We start from the raw sequence: 17,524 nt of genomic DNA, 5'->3' as shown, positions 1-17,524 counted from the left end.
TCTCTTTTGGTCGGTGGACACTGGTTGTTTCAGGTGGGGAGGATGATAGGTTCTCTTCAAGTTGGTGAACCTTTTCAGAAAGTTTCTCCACAGCTGAGACGCAGGCCTGTAAGGAAGAGGAGAGACTTTCTTCGTACTGCCGGAGTTGTTTAGCCGCTTCATCCACTGTGGGTTCCTCATCCTCTTTCCAGGCCATTATTGCCAATGAGCTGGCATATGATGATGGTGCACTCCGTACAAACTTCCGCCACATGGGTCGTGTACACCTGACTTCATCTGGATCTTTGGATGTTTGTCTGAGGTCTGGATCCTCATAAATCACTTCCCGTACGGCTAATTCCCTCAGGTACTGGATTCCCTTCTCCATAGTGGTCCACTTGCCTGGTAGACATAAAAGTTCTTCCTTGAAGGGATACCTTTCCCTCACAGCTGAGAGGAGACGCCTCCAGAGGCTGTGAGATTGTGCTCCATCTGCAATTGCTTTGTCAATGCCTGCGTCTCTAGCAAGGGATCCCAGTCGCTTGGCTTCCCTGCCGTCTAATTCCACACAATTGGCTCCAGAGTCCCAGCATCGGAGCAGCCAGGTGACAAGTTGCTCACCTATACAGCGACCAAAATCTTTTCGCACATCTCGTAACTCACGCTCGTTTAGGCTTTGGGTAGTTACTGTTGATTTTTCGGCATCCTCATCTTCCTCCTCCTGAACCCTTGATGGCCCAGCGTCGTCGTCGTCTCCGTCGTCTCTGTACCTAGATTTGGCAGAAGACTCTCTGCGTTCTAAACGACCTGAATCTCTATACCATTTTTTCACCTTCTCTACAGGGGCAGCTTGCACTGCTACTGCTCATTTCTCTGACCTTGTTACAGGGTCTGCCACAGAGGTTGCAATACCCTCTGCAGGGTCGACTTGCACTGCTACAGCTCGTTTCTCTGACCTTGTTACAGGGTCTGCCACAGAGGTTGGAATACCCTCTGCAGGGTCAACTTGCACTGCTACAGCTCGTTTCTCTGACCCCGTTACAGGGTCTGCCACAGGGGTTGGAATACCCTCTGCAGGGTCAACTTGCACTGCTACAGCTCTTTTCTCTGACCCAGCCACAGGAGCTGGAGCGGCTGCAGGAGCTGGAGCAGCTGCAGGAACCAGAGCTGGAGTGGCTGCAGGAACTGAAGTTGGAGCAGTTGCAGGAGCTGGGACTGGAGTAGCAGCAGGAGCTGGAACTGGAGCGGCTGCAGGAGCTGGAACTGGAGCGGCTGCAGAAGCTGGAACTGAAGCGGCTGCAGGAGCTGGGACTGGAGCGGCTGCAGGAGCTGGGACTGGAGCGGCTGCAGGAGCTGGGACTGGAGCGGCTGCAGGAGCTGGGACTGGAGCGGCTGCAGAGTCCACCGTAGGGGTCACAGTGGCCGTTGGATCTGTCACAGGGCTTGGAGTGGCCGCAGGGTCTGTCACTAAGTTGATAGCAGTATCAATGGCAGCTCGATAGGCATGAGCCAGGCCCCAGCATGTTACAATGATTTGTGTTACTTTGGAACTGCCAGAATCATGACACCTTTTTCTCAAGCATTCCGCCAGTTTTTGAGGATTTTGCAGTTGTTCAGGGGTGAATTTCCAAAACACTGGGGGTGCCAACTGCTCTAGATGCCTGCCCATATCCTCCCATACTCCCTGCCACCCACAACTATACTGCCTCCGGGCAGATCTCCGGATGAGCTTCCTAAGTAGTTGTTTAACTTTAAGCAGAACCTGAAGTGCATTCAGGAGGCAGAACAACAAGACTATGCTGGTCTGAGTATCCCAAGGATATTCAATATCTTGGAGAGCTATTGTAGCAAGCTCGGAAGGTAAGAGGGTGGTGAAGGAAGAAGGCATAGTGATCCAGGAGGATACAGGGGTGGTGAAGGAGAAAGGGAGAGTAATCAAGTAAGAAAAAATATCTTCCCCTTTCCCCTCCACAGATTGACTCCCTAATGGAAAAAAACAATAGGTATAATTGCTAATAGTTTCCAAGATACAGTTTCCAAAATACAGAGTCGACGATGTTACTGAGTACAAATACCAAGTTAGAGTCATGACCAGATATCTCATCGTCTCATAAGCCATTGCTACAACACTCAGTACCATAATGATCTGAAACCAGGGCCCGGAGAGGATAAACAACATGACAGAGAGCAAATACGGAAAATAATGTACTATAATACTCAATTTGGAAAACAGGCGCAGCAGAGTTGAGATTAAAGCAATCAGCATTATGACAAGTGACTATTAAGCAGGTCTAATACTTACACCAATTTTAGTTTAACACACTCTGGTCAGATCTGCCGTTATCTCAACCTTTCGAGCCCCACGTTGGGCGCCAAAAAGACTGTCGTGGTTTAACCTGGCTGGCAGCTAAACACCACGCAGCCGTTCGCTCACCCTCCCCCCTCCCTCTCTGGGACGGGGGAGAGAAATGGAAAGTGAAGCCCGTGAGTTGAGATAAAGACAGTTTAATAAGACAGGAAAATAATAATAACAAAATAATAACAACAATAATAATAATAATACAATGGTGATAATAGGAAAGTAATAATAATATGTACAAACAAGTGATGCACAATGCAATTGCTCACCACCCGCTGACCGATGCCCAGCCTAACCCCGAGCAGTCCGGCCCCCTCCCCCGGCTAGCCACCCCTATATATTGTTTAGCATGACGTCAGATGGTATGGAATACCCCTTTGGCTAGTTTGGGTCACCTGTCCTGGGTCTGTCCCCTCCCAGCTCTTACTGCACCCCCAGCCTGCCTGTTGGCAGGACAGAGCGAAAGGCTGAGATGTCCTTGGCTTGGTATAAGCACTGCTCTGCAACAATTAAAACATCGGGGTGTTATCAGCACTCTTCTCATCCTAAGCCAAAACACAGCATTCCACCAGCTACTAGGAAGAAAATTAATTCTGTTCTAACTGAAACCAGGACATCTATGTTGAAAACCAGTTATAGAAAGTGACAGAAGAATTGCACTGCCAGTTGTGATCTCTGATTCAGCGTTTATGGATACAGCTTGACAAAGAGTACTGTGCAGCTCCATGTTACTATATTGAAACTATTGGAAGTTAACTGATTTCCAAGGCAGTGGAAATGTTACTGTAAATCTGAAAAAGAAAGCTTTACTGTTTATGAGTCACCCGACATCACAGATGACACTCAGATGTTCTCCACTACCCTAAGATTTCAAGACTCAGCCATTAGTTGATGGGCAACAGTCCAAATAACAGCACTTTTTGAACGTTCAGTTCCATAGCATCTAGTGTAATCCACTAAACTCTCCGTACAGCATATGGAACTTGTTTTCTCCTGGTGCCAAGCCTTGCTTTCAGAAGGAAAAACAGCAGAATTACTAGTTAGGATAAATTTCTGAGATCATTTCAGGACATAACTTCAACTGTGGTTGCAGTGCTATGTTGAGTAATTGGGTTTAACAACAAGTGTACAGTGTTAATCCACTACATATGACGGCCACTATAAAGGATGCTTTAAGGGTGAAAGTGGATGCCGGCTGTCAGAAAACTTGGCTCAGGTCCTAGGATAGGTGTAATTATGCAAGTCATATATACATACGTAAAACTCACAAATTAAACTGGCTGAACTGAGCCAGGTTGCAGCTTGTAGGTAAAGTAAACAATGAAACATCCATAGGGTCCAAACCTGGTGCAGAGAATCTCTCTCCCCAAGAAAAAAACATTTCACTTTGAATAATAGGTTTTTCTGGTAGATACTCTTTTGAAGTATTTCCCAATATTGGAGAAAGCAGTGGCAGAAAAATACATAAATGACTGACTTGTAAACTCTCTGGTGTTACAAGATCATAATACAAATAGGTGATTTACATCAGTTGAGCTACAACTGTCTGGACTGAGCTATGACAATGACTGTGACCTTACATCTTAATAAAATAAGACTTGCACAGGAAACACACGGGATATTCAATCCATCCCTAATGGAGATCAGTTCATCATATGATAGACTACATGATCAAACATGACTACTGCTGACAAAATGTGCTGTGCTTGCCTTTTGGGACAGGAAAAATATAGAGTGGGTGAACTTCTGGCAGAATGTATTAACAAAGAATTCTTCAGTGTGGCCTGAAACAGTTTAAAGTCCTTGTACAGCCTGGCAGAAGAAACATTTTAACTGCCACACCAGTAGGAAATACACAGATTGGGCTCTGGTTATTTTCTTTATGTTCTCACATGGAAGTAAAAGGAACAGGATTGCATGTGCCCTTGCTAAGAAGGATGATGGTACTCTTGGATGTATTACACAAAGTATTGACAACGGTTCAAGAGAGGTGATCCTTCTCTACTCAGCATTGATGAGGCTGCACCTGGAGTACTATGTTCAGTTCTGGCCCACTCAGTGTAAGAGAGACCTGGACATATGGAAAAAAAGTCCATGGAGGGCCACCAAGATGTCCAAAGGACTGGAGCGCCTCTCCTAGGAGAAGAGGCTGAGAGAGCTGGGGCTGTTCAGGCTGGAGAAATGGAGGTTCAGAAGAGTGGGGGGACCTTATCAATGTGTATAAAAACCTGAAGGGAGAGTGCAAAGAAGATGAAGCCAGGTCATTTTCAGTGGTGCCCAGTGACAGGATAAGAGGCAATGGGCACAAACTGGAGCACAGGATGTTCTGTCTAAACATCAGGAAGCACTTCTTTACTGGGAGGGTGAAGAGCCCTGGCACAGGCTTCCCAGAGAGGCTGTGGAGTTTCCTTCTTGGAGATGTTCAAAAGCCACCTGGACATGGTCCTGGGCACCCTGTTGTGGGTGTCCCTGCTTGAGCAGATGGGTTGGACCAGATACCCTCCGGAGGTCCCTGCCAATCATAACCAGTCTGCAATTCTGTGAAAAATTAATTACGTTCAACTTTGAAGAACAGAGGAGAGTGAGCACAAGTTTAATTCTGCTTCTCAGAGAGTTTATGGAAAACCCTCACCTGTTGGTTAAAACTGATATCTAATAACTGAGAAACAGGTATTTAGCTTCACCAATTTATTCAATGATATATAAAGATTAAAAGAAAAAGCAATAATGACTAATAAGTACAAGTGTAAAAGAGGATTGCTGTTAGGTGTGAGTCAAGTGTAATTAACTTTGGTACTTTGGTTGCCTTGAAAGAAAGATCCTATGCCCTAGTTTATTTCCATGCAGCTATACCTTTCTTTCAAGTTCCTATTATTAACAACAGAGGAAATACAGAACTGCATCTTCTTAAGTCCGCAAACCAGCTCCACATCCAGTAACCCAGGATTTCTCCAATGAGGAAACTTACCTTAAATTAAGCAACGTATTAATTGGGGAATTACAGTTCCTGCTATTTCAAAAATAGACAGTTTCCAGTAACAGACAGACGCATGCTCTGCATCTTTATTTTATTAAGCTACTCTGTTTTGGAATCCGGAATTAGAATGCAAAAGACACTTCAAGATTTTTCAAAAAGTCACCCAAGTATTATTTCTTATTCTTAAGGTACTACAGTGATTCAAGTCTTCCATAGAGAGGATTACAAAAACAAAACAAAACACCACAAACACAACAAAACATCTCAGTAAGAGTTAAAGATAGAGCCAATAAAGGTAGTCAGCTGATAGAGCATTGTATAACTGTAGCAATACTTACAGTATAAACAGTGTTTCCCAAAAGCAGATAATCTGAAGTTTTCCCATTGCCAAATACAGTACCTGGGAAAATGAAACAGACACTTAGGTATCCACAACAGCATTAAATATATATGAACTCTTATTTTTGGTACAAAAGAGGCAGCAGCAGCTTCCACGAGGTAATAGCAGAGGATGCCACTTTGAACTGTAGTAAACAGTAGGAGATATACAAGTTTTACAATTTTTAGTACTTTAAAACTTTCGGTGATTTCTGGAATTACCCTAGAAATGGGAGCTTTTCATAACATAATATACCAGTATGAGTGATATCATACCCAGTAATAATTTGAGTGAATTTTAAGTTTAGAGATACAGTATTTTACCTTCAGAAAGGTATGAAATGCAACAGCGTACTTTGTACCATATGAGTAAACAGAAAATTTAAAGAATTTGATTTTCACTGGTTCTGGATATTTTGGTATAGAAACTTATCTTTGCTCTTTCTGCAAATCAGGATTTCTGAAATTAAGACTAAAACAAAATATATATTTGGTTTTAATTTTTGAGGTGCTTGTTGTTTGGAACATTTTCAAAATCTACCTTTAAGCTTCAAACAGAACTTATGATGACTGATAAGAGCATGAGCTGTCCTGATCTCAGTTCAGTGACAGTTCCTAATAGATATGGGACACTATATTACTAAACTATCTACTGGGAATTCCACTTTCTCATTTAAAAGTATTGGTCTTGCTAAACTTGTGTGTTCAGTTCAGAAATGCTTTTAGCACTCAAGATTGCTCCTATACTGCAAGCAAACCAGAACATTTTCTCTGCTGTGGAGGTCCTAATCACTATTGCTTTTTACTTTATTATTAATCACTATTGCTTTTTTTTTTTAATCATATTGCTTTTTTACTTCCATCATATAAAAATATAACAAATACTCTTTATGCAGGAAGGAACAAATGTTGTGATAATGCTGAGAGAGAAAAAGGAGGGATGTTTTTAATACATCTGCTTCGTGCAAAAGACGAATAAAATGTTTGTTTTTTTTTTCTTTTCTTTTTTTGTTTGTTTGTTTGTTTGTTTTTTAAATCACTGGATTGGATAGGCCAGAGGAAGGCGCCAAGCTGATAAAAGTGATCTATAGCTGAAAACATTTATTTTTCCCCACCATCCTAACCTAGCATATGGTGTATTAAAGGTTGCTAATTAAGTGTGTTTTCGTATTTGTGTTGTGTATTATGTCAGCTTTGATACCATCTTAGCAGATGCTTGAAATGAAATTTACTTTAGTTATGGATGAAGAAAGCTCCTTTCTAATAGCATTTCTGTGATGCTAGTTTACCACAAAAGAAAGTTCTCCAATTTATTGAAGAATAAATTAAAATAAACTCAACTCTGGTGGTACTCATTGCCTTCCTGGCATTTTACCTATTTAACACCTCTCTTTGTATAGACCTGCACACCACAAGGAACAAAAAGAGTTCTGGAAGCCTGAAAACAAGACTGAGAACATGGCTAATATTACAGCAGTTAGAGGGGGTACTTGTACGTATAAATCTTGCTTCTACCATTTACTGCTATGTTGACAAAATTGCATCAGAATTTTCTGTGAAGATTTATGTCCTTGTTGCTTTTCATATCCAGCTGACACTACATGGAGTGCAAAGACTCTAGTTTTGTGTAGTGTCCAATGCCTAGGTCCAATGGAACAAATCATGACAAACAATTCTTACAAATCCATAGCCATTCTCTGATCATGTATTTATTTGTAGGTGTTACCACAAAGCACACAGTTTGAAATTTTCCACTTAGTCTCACTTGTCCCTATCCTTCTTGTCTCTAAAGAGTAAACAGAAGAAAACACTCGAAGGAAAAGGCTGTGAGCTCTGGAGGATTTTCATGATCTTCTAGATTTTCAATGTTCTAACAATATCTGCTCAAATTTATCCTCTGTTGCTTAGCAATATATACCTAGCAGTAAAGAGCAGAATGAAATAAAGCAGAGAAATAGGCAGGCAGCTAAGTCTGTTTCCATAGGTGGGACTGCTAGAGCTCAGCACTCATGCACTCTTAACACACAAAGCTGTGCTATTTCCCATTCTTCCTCCATTACTCCTTCCTTTCCTCTCAGAATTGTCCTGCACTGCCTCTTCACTAAAAAAAGGTAGAAGCTAATAACTGTTGGCAGTAATCCCTTTCTCTGGTGAATCTCTGGTGCTTGCAAACTCTTCCTTTGAGAACTAACAGTATTCTTTCTTTCTTCTTTATATACACAGTTCTGTTTCTGATGACTATCAGCAGCTTCTACCCTGCATTCCTCTCTCTGCCATGCAGAACTCATGCACCAGTTGGTTCCAGGTTGTACACTTACAGCACACACCATGTACACAATCCAAGGTCTCATTTCTGCTCCTCTTGCTCACCCAGCCCTTCCCTAGGAAGGGAAGAGGAAGGCAAGGCATTTTTTTCAGACTTTAGGAGGGCCAGTTGTTGACTGTCAGCAGGTCATGGGCTGCAAGCCTGAGGGGCCTGCATGGGAATGCTCTCTCAGGAACCCCACAGCCTTATCCAAATATCTCAGCTTTGCTGTTCATATATCAACTCCATTCTGCATCACTGCATACACTGAAACATTTCTGCATTATGTAATGCATCAATCTCTAATGCGGGTTGGCTACAGCTTTGAATTTGGATTGTAGTTTGGATTTGAGGCTGTGGTTTTAGCATATGAATTAACATTTTGGGACCTTCTTTTCCTGGGCTGTCTATGACCCTCTTCATGGCAATCAGCTGCCACTGAACATGCATCCAAATGCCTTTGTAGAGAAAACAGGCTGCTACCTACTTTCTGGTACCTATCAGAAGTCATTATAGAATACTGAAAGAAGTTTTTCCTTTAACATTTTTGGGCATAAGCAGCTGTGACTGTCTCACTCTATAAGGTCAACCACATACAGTCCCTACAGTTCCTAATGCCATTCCTACAGTTCCAAGATGTCCATGAAAACATTTCTGTCACCTGTACCAGAGCAGACTGCCTGGTGGTTATCAGGGAAACTGAGACAACTACTAGATGTACAGAAAGGTTGCTGCATACACACTATTGTTATTATTTAAATTGGAATTTTTCTACAGTGTGGAATCAAAACCAGCCCACCCCTATTGGAGCTCCCATACAGACAAGTATTCCCAGAAACTGGAAAGAGTGCTTTCAGTCAGCTCTAACAAATATGGTATATCTCCCAACTGTCCCATTTCCTTCTGCATTTCAGATGCATGTATGGCAGCTGAGTGACAGCACCGAGCCATCAAAGACGTCCCCCTTGCACCTGTCACAATCCTACTGATACAGATGTTAACTAATGGGTTGTTATGCCCCTGAAGTAACAGGAGAGATGGTTTACATAGGCAATAAAGGCTTAGAAAAAGAGACAATGCAAAGGACTGTAGTATTTTATGATTTTTTAAGTACTTAACACTGATTATGACATAAAAATCACAGAATCTCAGAATTGTCTAGGTTGGAAGAGTCCAACCTCTTACATAATTAAATAACATAACAATAACATAATTAAAACAATTTTCTCCATATTGTTTCAATTTACTTCAAACATATTCGTATAGTTTTATGTACATGATTACATGTACGTAATATTACTCCTACTTTTAAACTTATTTTAAGTAAAACATTTTAAATAGACCGCATCTGCTTGAGTTCTAGAAATGGTATCTTTACACTTGACCATACAAAACTGTTAGTATTAATAAAGCATTACTAAGAAAAAAGGTATTTAGAAATGTAGTACCTTTGAAGATTTATATTTTTATTTTTTCATAACACTTACCATGCTGGAGGGCTTTTAGTGGAAACCAAAATAGAATGAATGAGTGGAAGAGGCCATTTAAACAATGAACCCAGAAAACCTAAGGGAAAAGAGAAATCCATGAGAACCATTTGCAATAAACTAGCTCTGTGAACCCTGACCTTTCTTTTTATCTGTGTGTTAGATTCACAAAATGTGTTTCTGTCAGGCCACCACTGTGAAGTAATATAACTGACAGGCACTTTCTGCCTCTTAGCTCTTCATGGGTCATTTGTTTATTTTTTATGTTTTGAAAAAAAGTGTGTATTATCTCCTCCTTTTAATTTCAAATCAGAAGGGAAATTAAAATGTATGCATATGGGAATACCATCAGAAAAAATAAGCTAAACCAGACAACTGGAACTATTGCTGCATTCTAATTAGGGAACTAAAATTACTTCAGTTTTTATAATTTACATCTTGTGTAATAAGAAATAACAGAACAATAACCCCAAGTTCTGTGTCTACCTGTCTACATATTTCCACATGCAAAGAAATCAGAAAAGGACAAATAATTATATCTTCCTAGGATTTCTCCTTACAAGCTCCATTCTTGAAGTGCATAGCTTCATCATATTGAATTCCCTTTAATGTGTTTGCCAAATAATTTGAATTTCACTTTCAAGCATATTTTATGTTTTATAAAAAGATCTTTCAAAAAGAACTGTATTAAGTTTAAGCAGAAACAATCTACTGATGCTTTCTACAATATATATCGTACAAAGATATAAAAAGACTCAATCAAAAATATGTAACCTGTGTCCTTCAGGATAGCAATCGTTTTTTCATTAGCAATGCATTTGACAGTCATAGACTTTGTTGTAACTAACTAATGTGTATTATGAATTAAGGTGTTCAAACAATTGAAATTAAGTTGCCTGCCTCACAACATTTTCCACAACATCTCAGCCCTTTGTTAGACTATACAACTACACTAGGCTGAATGATCCAATTTACACTCCAACACTTTGCACATTTGAACTTGTGCTACTCATTAACCTTTGTCTCTCCCTCTTGCTATGTCATTACCAGAAGTTTTTATTTGACAGAAAGCACAGGTGGATGCAAGAAAAATTAGTTCTACTTTTCCATTTTCCTGACCAACTCTTATTGTCACATGCTAATCCTTTAACCTCTGTCATGACCTCATAACCTTTGATCCCTTTTACCATAACAAACATCTGCATCAACATTCAAGGCAGTCATGTTTCCAAATCTTTAACACCAACTATTCAACTTATATAGCTGGGAATTTTGTAGACATTTACTCCTAATGAGCATTGTATGGGAACAGCCTCAGAATTTCCAATGAAGCCAACAATACATCTGTGCAATAATAAAAATTGTATTAGAGTTATAATTTAAAAACAGAAAATCCAACAACTGTATCTCATGACATACATTATTGTATTTAAACTATCACAACACAGAAGTGGCTTTAGCAATGGACCGTGAAAAGTCTTATATTTGTAAAAGTCTTAAGTCACTGTGAAGTGACAGAAACTATTCCCTGGTTTCCTTACAATTTTCAGGTTTGGTTTTGTGGGAGAAAGGAAAGAGGAAGCGAGGAAGAAGAAGAATCTAACATGCTTCTGTGAGTGGGGATAGTTTAGATAAATAATTCTCTCCAATTTCATAATACGTTTGGCACAGACATGAATCTCAGAACGCTGCATCAGCTCTCCACATCTACTACAAATCATCGCTTATAGGCATAGCTAATTCAGTGAAAAACTAAAAATGTCTCCCAGGTACATTATATAATGACATTACTTCGGATGTCCTAATTATATGTAGAAAAATCAAATTAAATCAAATTAGAATGAGCTAATACAAACATCACAGTATTCATGAAATTGCAGATTCCAGAAAAAGTTTAATTCTTTTAATACAGATTATTTATGGAAAAGTCTAGAGAAACTATGCATATTTTATATATAACCCCTACATTCTTGTCCAATTTCACATCCAAGATGAATGTTGACCATTTTCCACCAAAAGTGGCCTGATTTCTTTTGATCCACGGTGATGCATTTTAACTGCCCCAAGTTTTTTTTCCAAATCTCAAAATTAAACCGTAAAATCACAACTCCAAATTGACAAAGAATAGTACGAAGTCCCTCCCTCTACAAATCTAATGACAGTTTTTATTGTCCTCTGCAACACTTCTCCACAGGCTTCAGCAATCCATTTCCATATAACAGTACAAATACATACACACCAATGACAGAGAGGTCTAATCACTTCTGCCTGTAGAAGACAGCTTTATTGCCAGTAGAGGAAAAAAAAAATCAGAGCTGAAAAAAATGCTTGTTGTCTCTTTCTAAAATTGGATAAATACAATTTGTATTATTTATAGACAAGTATACATCTGGAAACAGTAGCAATAAAAATCCTCTCAATTTTTAAACTGTGAGAAATAAAACAGATAATTATACTGAATTGCCATTAACTTCTGCTTTAATTACATTTGATTTTTTTTATCTACCTTGGTATTAAAGTCCAGTGCATTTTGGGAAGTCTTATATAACTCGGGATATTTCAGCATGTTTTCTTTCCGGCAGGATCTCTCAAATATTCCAAGAGTTAGTGGTGGCATTGCTGTAAACATCTAGAACATAGATTAAAAAACCAAACAAACATATAAAACTTGAGAGGTGAGGACTTGCTTAAGGATTGCTTGGTAGTTGCTTACTCAAGAAACTTTCATAATTATGGTCCAAAATGAAAACACAAAAATTATCTTACCACATTGTAAAGACCTATACACCATCTTTCAAAAAGAATTTGTCCAGAAAAGCCATTGACAAAAGCAAACCAGATCTGAAAAAGAGGAGAATTGTATTACTCAAATGTCTTACAAGGTCTGATAAGAAGATTTTTCTTGAGCTTCACAAAAAGGGGTATTTCTAGAACACATTTACAACACAGCTGAGAATGTTTTGGTTTAAACCTATATGAAAAAAGTAGTACAAAAATGACTTGCTTTCAGAACAAATGATGACAATCTAGTCCAGTATGTGAGCAATTCTAAATTTCTAAATATGAAAACATTTCAGGGAGGTAGCTATTTTCAGATGGAATTTTCTATACTTTAAGCAGTTAACAGTAATTTAGCTCACTGCATTTGTATTGTATTATAAGTCTTAATGAGTTCTGAGAAACACAGAGGAAATAAAAGAGAGGAAACACCTACAGAAGCACTCATCTTCTAATCATTAACAAACCTCCTAACTTACGGAATTCTTAGCAAGCTGTAGTTTGGAAATGAAAACTATTACCAATACTCCTTTTTCACAGAAGCAACTCATGAGATCACGAGGCTTTACCAGAGCACTAAATCAACTAAAATGTAACAAGCACTGACTCAGTTACAGAATATTGTAGAAGCAGTTGGAAATCTCTTCTGTTTTATAAGTTTTATCACTTTTTGGTTAATGAATAAAAAAATTAATTTGAAAAGAATGCTGACACACTTTCTCATGTTTTTCAGTACCAGCATACAGCATGACTGCCTTCTTATACTTCTTACTTCATGTTTATATTAGTTCAATGACAGTGGAGAAGAAGCATGTCACTGTGCAGAGACCGTGCTACACTGCACATTTCAATCGACTTCATTATGAAAGTATGAATTACTACAAATTAACTGTTTATCAATATGTACACAGGCTGGCATCCAGATAACCAGATCCTATGAACAAACTCATATTCTCTTATCACACGGAGGAATGTCTGAACATTTTTGTAAATACTTTGAGATAGAAAAAGAATGGAAGTTAGCAACTATTAGCACTAAAAAGGAGAATAATAATCCAGTTAAAACTGCTGTTTGTATAACCAATAAAAAGTATATATATTTATGTCCAATTATTGGAACATGACATTGTACAAAATTACAATCATTAGAGCCTACAATACAAAGATATAAAATACAGTTAAGTTTTAGAAGTCTTAATGCTAAGTAACTTTTGTTGCAACAAGCATTCTTCTTTATTATGTTACAGTGTATTCATGGAAAAAGCAATATTATTTTACAGAATTGCTTTATAGCAGTTGATGAATCAGATTTTTATTAAACCCTGTGTATTTTGATTTTGGATTTTTGAAACAGGAGTTATGATTCCACTGTGGTAAATGTAGAAGACATTTACTAGCAGCATTTTCTCAGCAGTTGAGTAGGAGGGAATGAGTGTTCCTTACTAAACATCAGCAGAAGTTTTTTGATATTTTACATTAAGCTAAAAGTGTGAATCTAATCCAGAACCTCATCACTACTGTTGGATACAAGTTGTGTTCCTCAATTGCCTTCTCTCTTTTCAACCTTCTGATTACAAGTAGTTCCTACATTATTTTACTCCCGATAGGAAGATGGCTCTTGAGAGGGGAATAAAGGACAGACACCATTACATGATTTACTCCTTTTGAAGATTCTTAATTTGAAAGGGTTTAGAGTGATGGAAAAGGACTGTATTAATAAAGAACACATGACTCAGTAACCAGGCATAAACATATATGCCTCTTTGCTGGTAATTTCAGACAGTTTAACAGAAGTACACTAGAAATAAAATAAACTAAAACAAGTAGACATATATTTGAGCTGTCATAACCAAGGAGTATCTGTAAAACAAAAACAAAGAAAAAAACCACCATGAACTTTCTGTTGTGATTTCGCTATGCCTAAATACATATAGTGAATCTATTCCACATACTCTCTATTACTAAATGTAAGTGACGCTAAGTGACAGTTTTAAAGAAATACAAGTATTTTTATTTACCACAAAATGCCATATATTAAGTTGCTAACAAGGCTCTTTGAAATGTTATATAGCACTTCATTCCTCAAATACCCTGTTGCTTTCAGTTTTATTTTGTACATAATTTAAATTAAAATTTTCAAGCTATTAGAACTCTGAAAACTGCAGTTTTACTGTAGAGTTGTAATGAAATCCTGTAACGAATAACATTAGCTTCCTGAAAGCTTAGCATTTACTTTCTTCCAAAGAAAGCACATAAGTTACAGGCATTTCAGTTAAAACTTTCAGTGTAAGGAACTGGCACAACTCTTGGTCAGAGAGTTCATGTTGAATCTGTCAACAAAATGGGCAGCGAACCCTTCAAATGTAGCTAAAAATCGATTAGTGCCCTCTAGTAGAAATCCTACTATTTAGTGGAATACCAGATAGGCTACTATAAGAGTGAGTATTTTTAACATCTAAGAAGAAACATGGATTTACTTCTGCTCCAAAATAATTAGCAGCTCCATAGAGGGTAGAGGTTAAGGGGAAGTAGGAGCAAGGGTAACTACAGCCCTCATCTCAAAATGCAAGAGGGGAGGAAAGTAAGTCAGATACTTACCCTAACTTCCGAACCTTTGACCCTAGCAAATGACCTTAACCTTACATGGCAAACAAACTCTACAGAGATGAGTACAGTATTAATAGTGACAAAAAACAGTTCCTTGGTTCCCAGTTGGAAATTTAATTATGGACAAGTGTATTTCATCCTGATTATGATGGAGAATGAAGGCAGCTGTATCAGAAAAATATGAGTTTTTATGACATATTGTACATCAAGGTAATTTGGGGGCAGATGCAGATACTTAGGGCATATCAAATTACTAATCAAGCACCACTATAACAGAAGGAAAGGAGATGTGTGTCTGAGAAGCAATTTAGACTGTATGTTGGGAAGAAGTAGAGGTTCAGATCATTTTGTAGTTCAATGGTACAGACCTTCTTTGGATAGGAAAGACTTAGCTTTGCAGCATATGCAAAATGAGATGGACCTCAATGCAGGTCTTTACATTGCTAAGTTTTCAATGCATGTAATACATGAAAGTGGGCACAAACACTACAGGCTGCATGCATATATAACTTCTGCATTCAGTATATAACTTCTGATGTTATGTGGACTACTTCCATACTAAAGATAAGGTACATATTTAAATATCTATTGAGTTGTAAGGGAGTGGAAGGAAAGTTATTACTGACCACTTCTAATTTCTTATCAATAGGAGTTTAAATGTTGATAAACACTAATCAGTGCGCATGAAGTACTACTTCAGACCCTTAGCATTTTCTAAACCAAGAAACTAATGGCGCTCAGTTCATATCACCCCATAATTGCTTAGGAAAAAGGTTGTATTTTAGACTACATGGAATCTATTATATTACTCCTTTGATTAGTACTGTGCAGATGTTTAAAAATATAACACATATATTAAGTAAAGGTAGATATTATGAATTATTGTTAGCTGACAAAAAGAAACCTTAAACAAACAAAAACTTCCAGACATGTCTTTCATAGAACTATTTTCTAAATTCCAAGACAGAAGAGGCGTGGTCACAAAAGCTTCACAGACGTTTTCCTGATGTAGCATTTCTGCATATTAAGCAGCAGCTTACAAATACTCATTGAGCTCTCTGCTCCCACGCCTGATCTGTACAAAAAACTGAAAAGAGAGATTCAAGACTGGCAGTTGTCCCTTCCAGAGACATTCAGTGATGAATTTCTGCCCATTCACTCACAGTATTGACATGAGCTATTAACATCTGTGAAAGATTTTGAACTGACAAATGTTGGGTACGTAGGAATTGAAGTAGAAGTCTTCTCGTCTTCCAGAAAAGGAGTATATGATAAAATGTTTGTATGCATTATATATAAAGGGTCATAATCCACATTAAAATGATCTCTTTGCCTTTCCATCTGTTCAGCAAGTAGAGATTACTTTTTCTAGTATTTTGTATTTTTACTCTGTGATGCCTGTACCTTGCATTTAAGTTTATCAGAAAGAATACAAGTGGTGAGATATTTAAATTTTTAACTTAAATAAGATATAAATGTTTGCGGGTGACAATGACATTTAGACAAATTAAGAAAAATAAGGAATATTTTCTAAAGCCCAGTTTAATAACTTTTTCTATAAACGCAAAATATACATTAATAGTGCTTTGACTAAAAAGTTGAACAATTTGAAAAAAATAAATATTGATATAAGAGCTACTGCTTACTTTTAGAAGTAAGATCATTTAATTAGATATTTGTAAGTTTTTCTAAAGAGTCTATAAACTTGTTGCTACTTGCATTGAAATTTATTTACATTAATAACATGATAAAGAAGAAAGGGAAACTTAGAAAAATTTAAAAACATGTTAAGAAAAATGCATACTTTTTGGTTACACTTACACAGAATATATTTATTATAAGCATAATAAAATACCAAGTTTTAAGTATTTTCAGATATTGCAACAGTATAAGATCACCTGCATAAATATCAAAATCAAAAGTATTAACCTAATGTTTAGATCATGTCTAACAGAAATATTTTTGCATTTTTAACCCATAGCATCATTGTTAATTTAAACTTTCAATCAAACATAAATATTGTTATTAGACATATTTGGTTATAAGAAAGCAAGGAAGGAGAAAGGAAGAGACTGTTGAAAGAAGAACAGTAAATGAAGGGGGAAAAACATTTTAATAAAACTGTTAAATGGTATATTGAAAATTGTAAGGTTGCAATGTGGTCATGAAAACTACAGCTGTACATGCTGTCTTAACTATACAAACCAATAGGCATATGTTTATCACAGTACAGTCCTCTCGTACTACAGGATTTTTCACAAGATCCCATTCTGCTTAAAATCTCAGGTGAGAAAACTAGGCCAGCTACCTTAAGTAAAGTATTCAATTCATAAAATAGAGTCTAAAGAGGCATGGTTACCACAACAACAAGTATAAAGTATGCCTCTGTGTAATTAAGCATGCATATAAGAACCCTAAGGATTGTTCTGAACAGCATTGTGAAGTTCAACAGTGACCTGAAAAAGGTCTTCAGTTTGCAAATTAGACAGTTAATGACACCTGCTCTATAAAGAGCTTAAGAGTACAAACCTCTTGGTAAATTTAAGGCTACTTAGGTACTGAAATGATGTGAAAGGCACAGAATTTTAATAAGTATGTTGCAGTACAAATATTCAGTACTAATACTAGATATTTAGTACTTAGTAGTAAGACTA

At 37.7% G+C, this 17,524-nt stretch overlaps 1 protein-coding gene across 3 annotated transcripts in view; it reads right to left on the bottom strand.

The window, feature by feature from the left end:
• ATP8A1 (ATPase phospholipid transporting 8A1) overlaps nt 1–17,524 on the bottom strand; it is a 110,816-nt gene that overhangs the window by 24,563 nt on the left and 68,729 nt on the right. For all 3 annotated transcript variants that reach the window (XM_084286413.1, XM_084286414.1, XM_084286415.1), the window contains 4 exons: nt 12,252–12,326; nt 11,992–12,114; nt 9,486–9,564; nt 5,654–5,715 (listed from right to left, as the gene is read on the bottom strand). In XM_084286413.1, coding sequence (XP_084142539.1) covers nt 5,654–5,715; nt 9,486–9,564; nt 11,992–12,114; nt 12,252–12,326 — 339 coding nt within the window. The remainder of the gene's footprint in view (nt 1–5,653; nt 5,716–9,485; nt 9,565–11,991; nt 12,115–12,251; nt 12,327–17,524) is intronic.

Source organism: Netta rufina (assembly GCF_964035555.1).
Source record: "Netta rufina genome assembly, chromosome: 4".
NCBI classification, from domain to species: Eukaryota; Metazoa; Chordata; class Aves; order Anseriformes; family Anatidae; genus Netta; species Netta rufina.
Note: the sequence above shows the minus strand (reverse complement) of the source record. Positions and strands in the feature narration are given on the sequence as shown.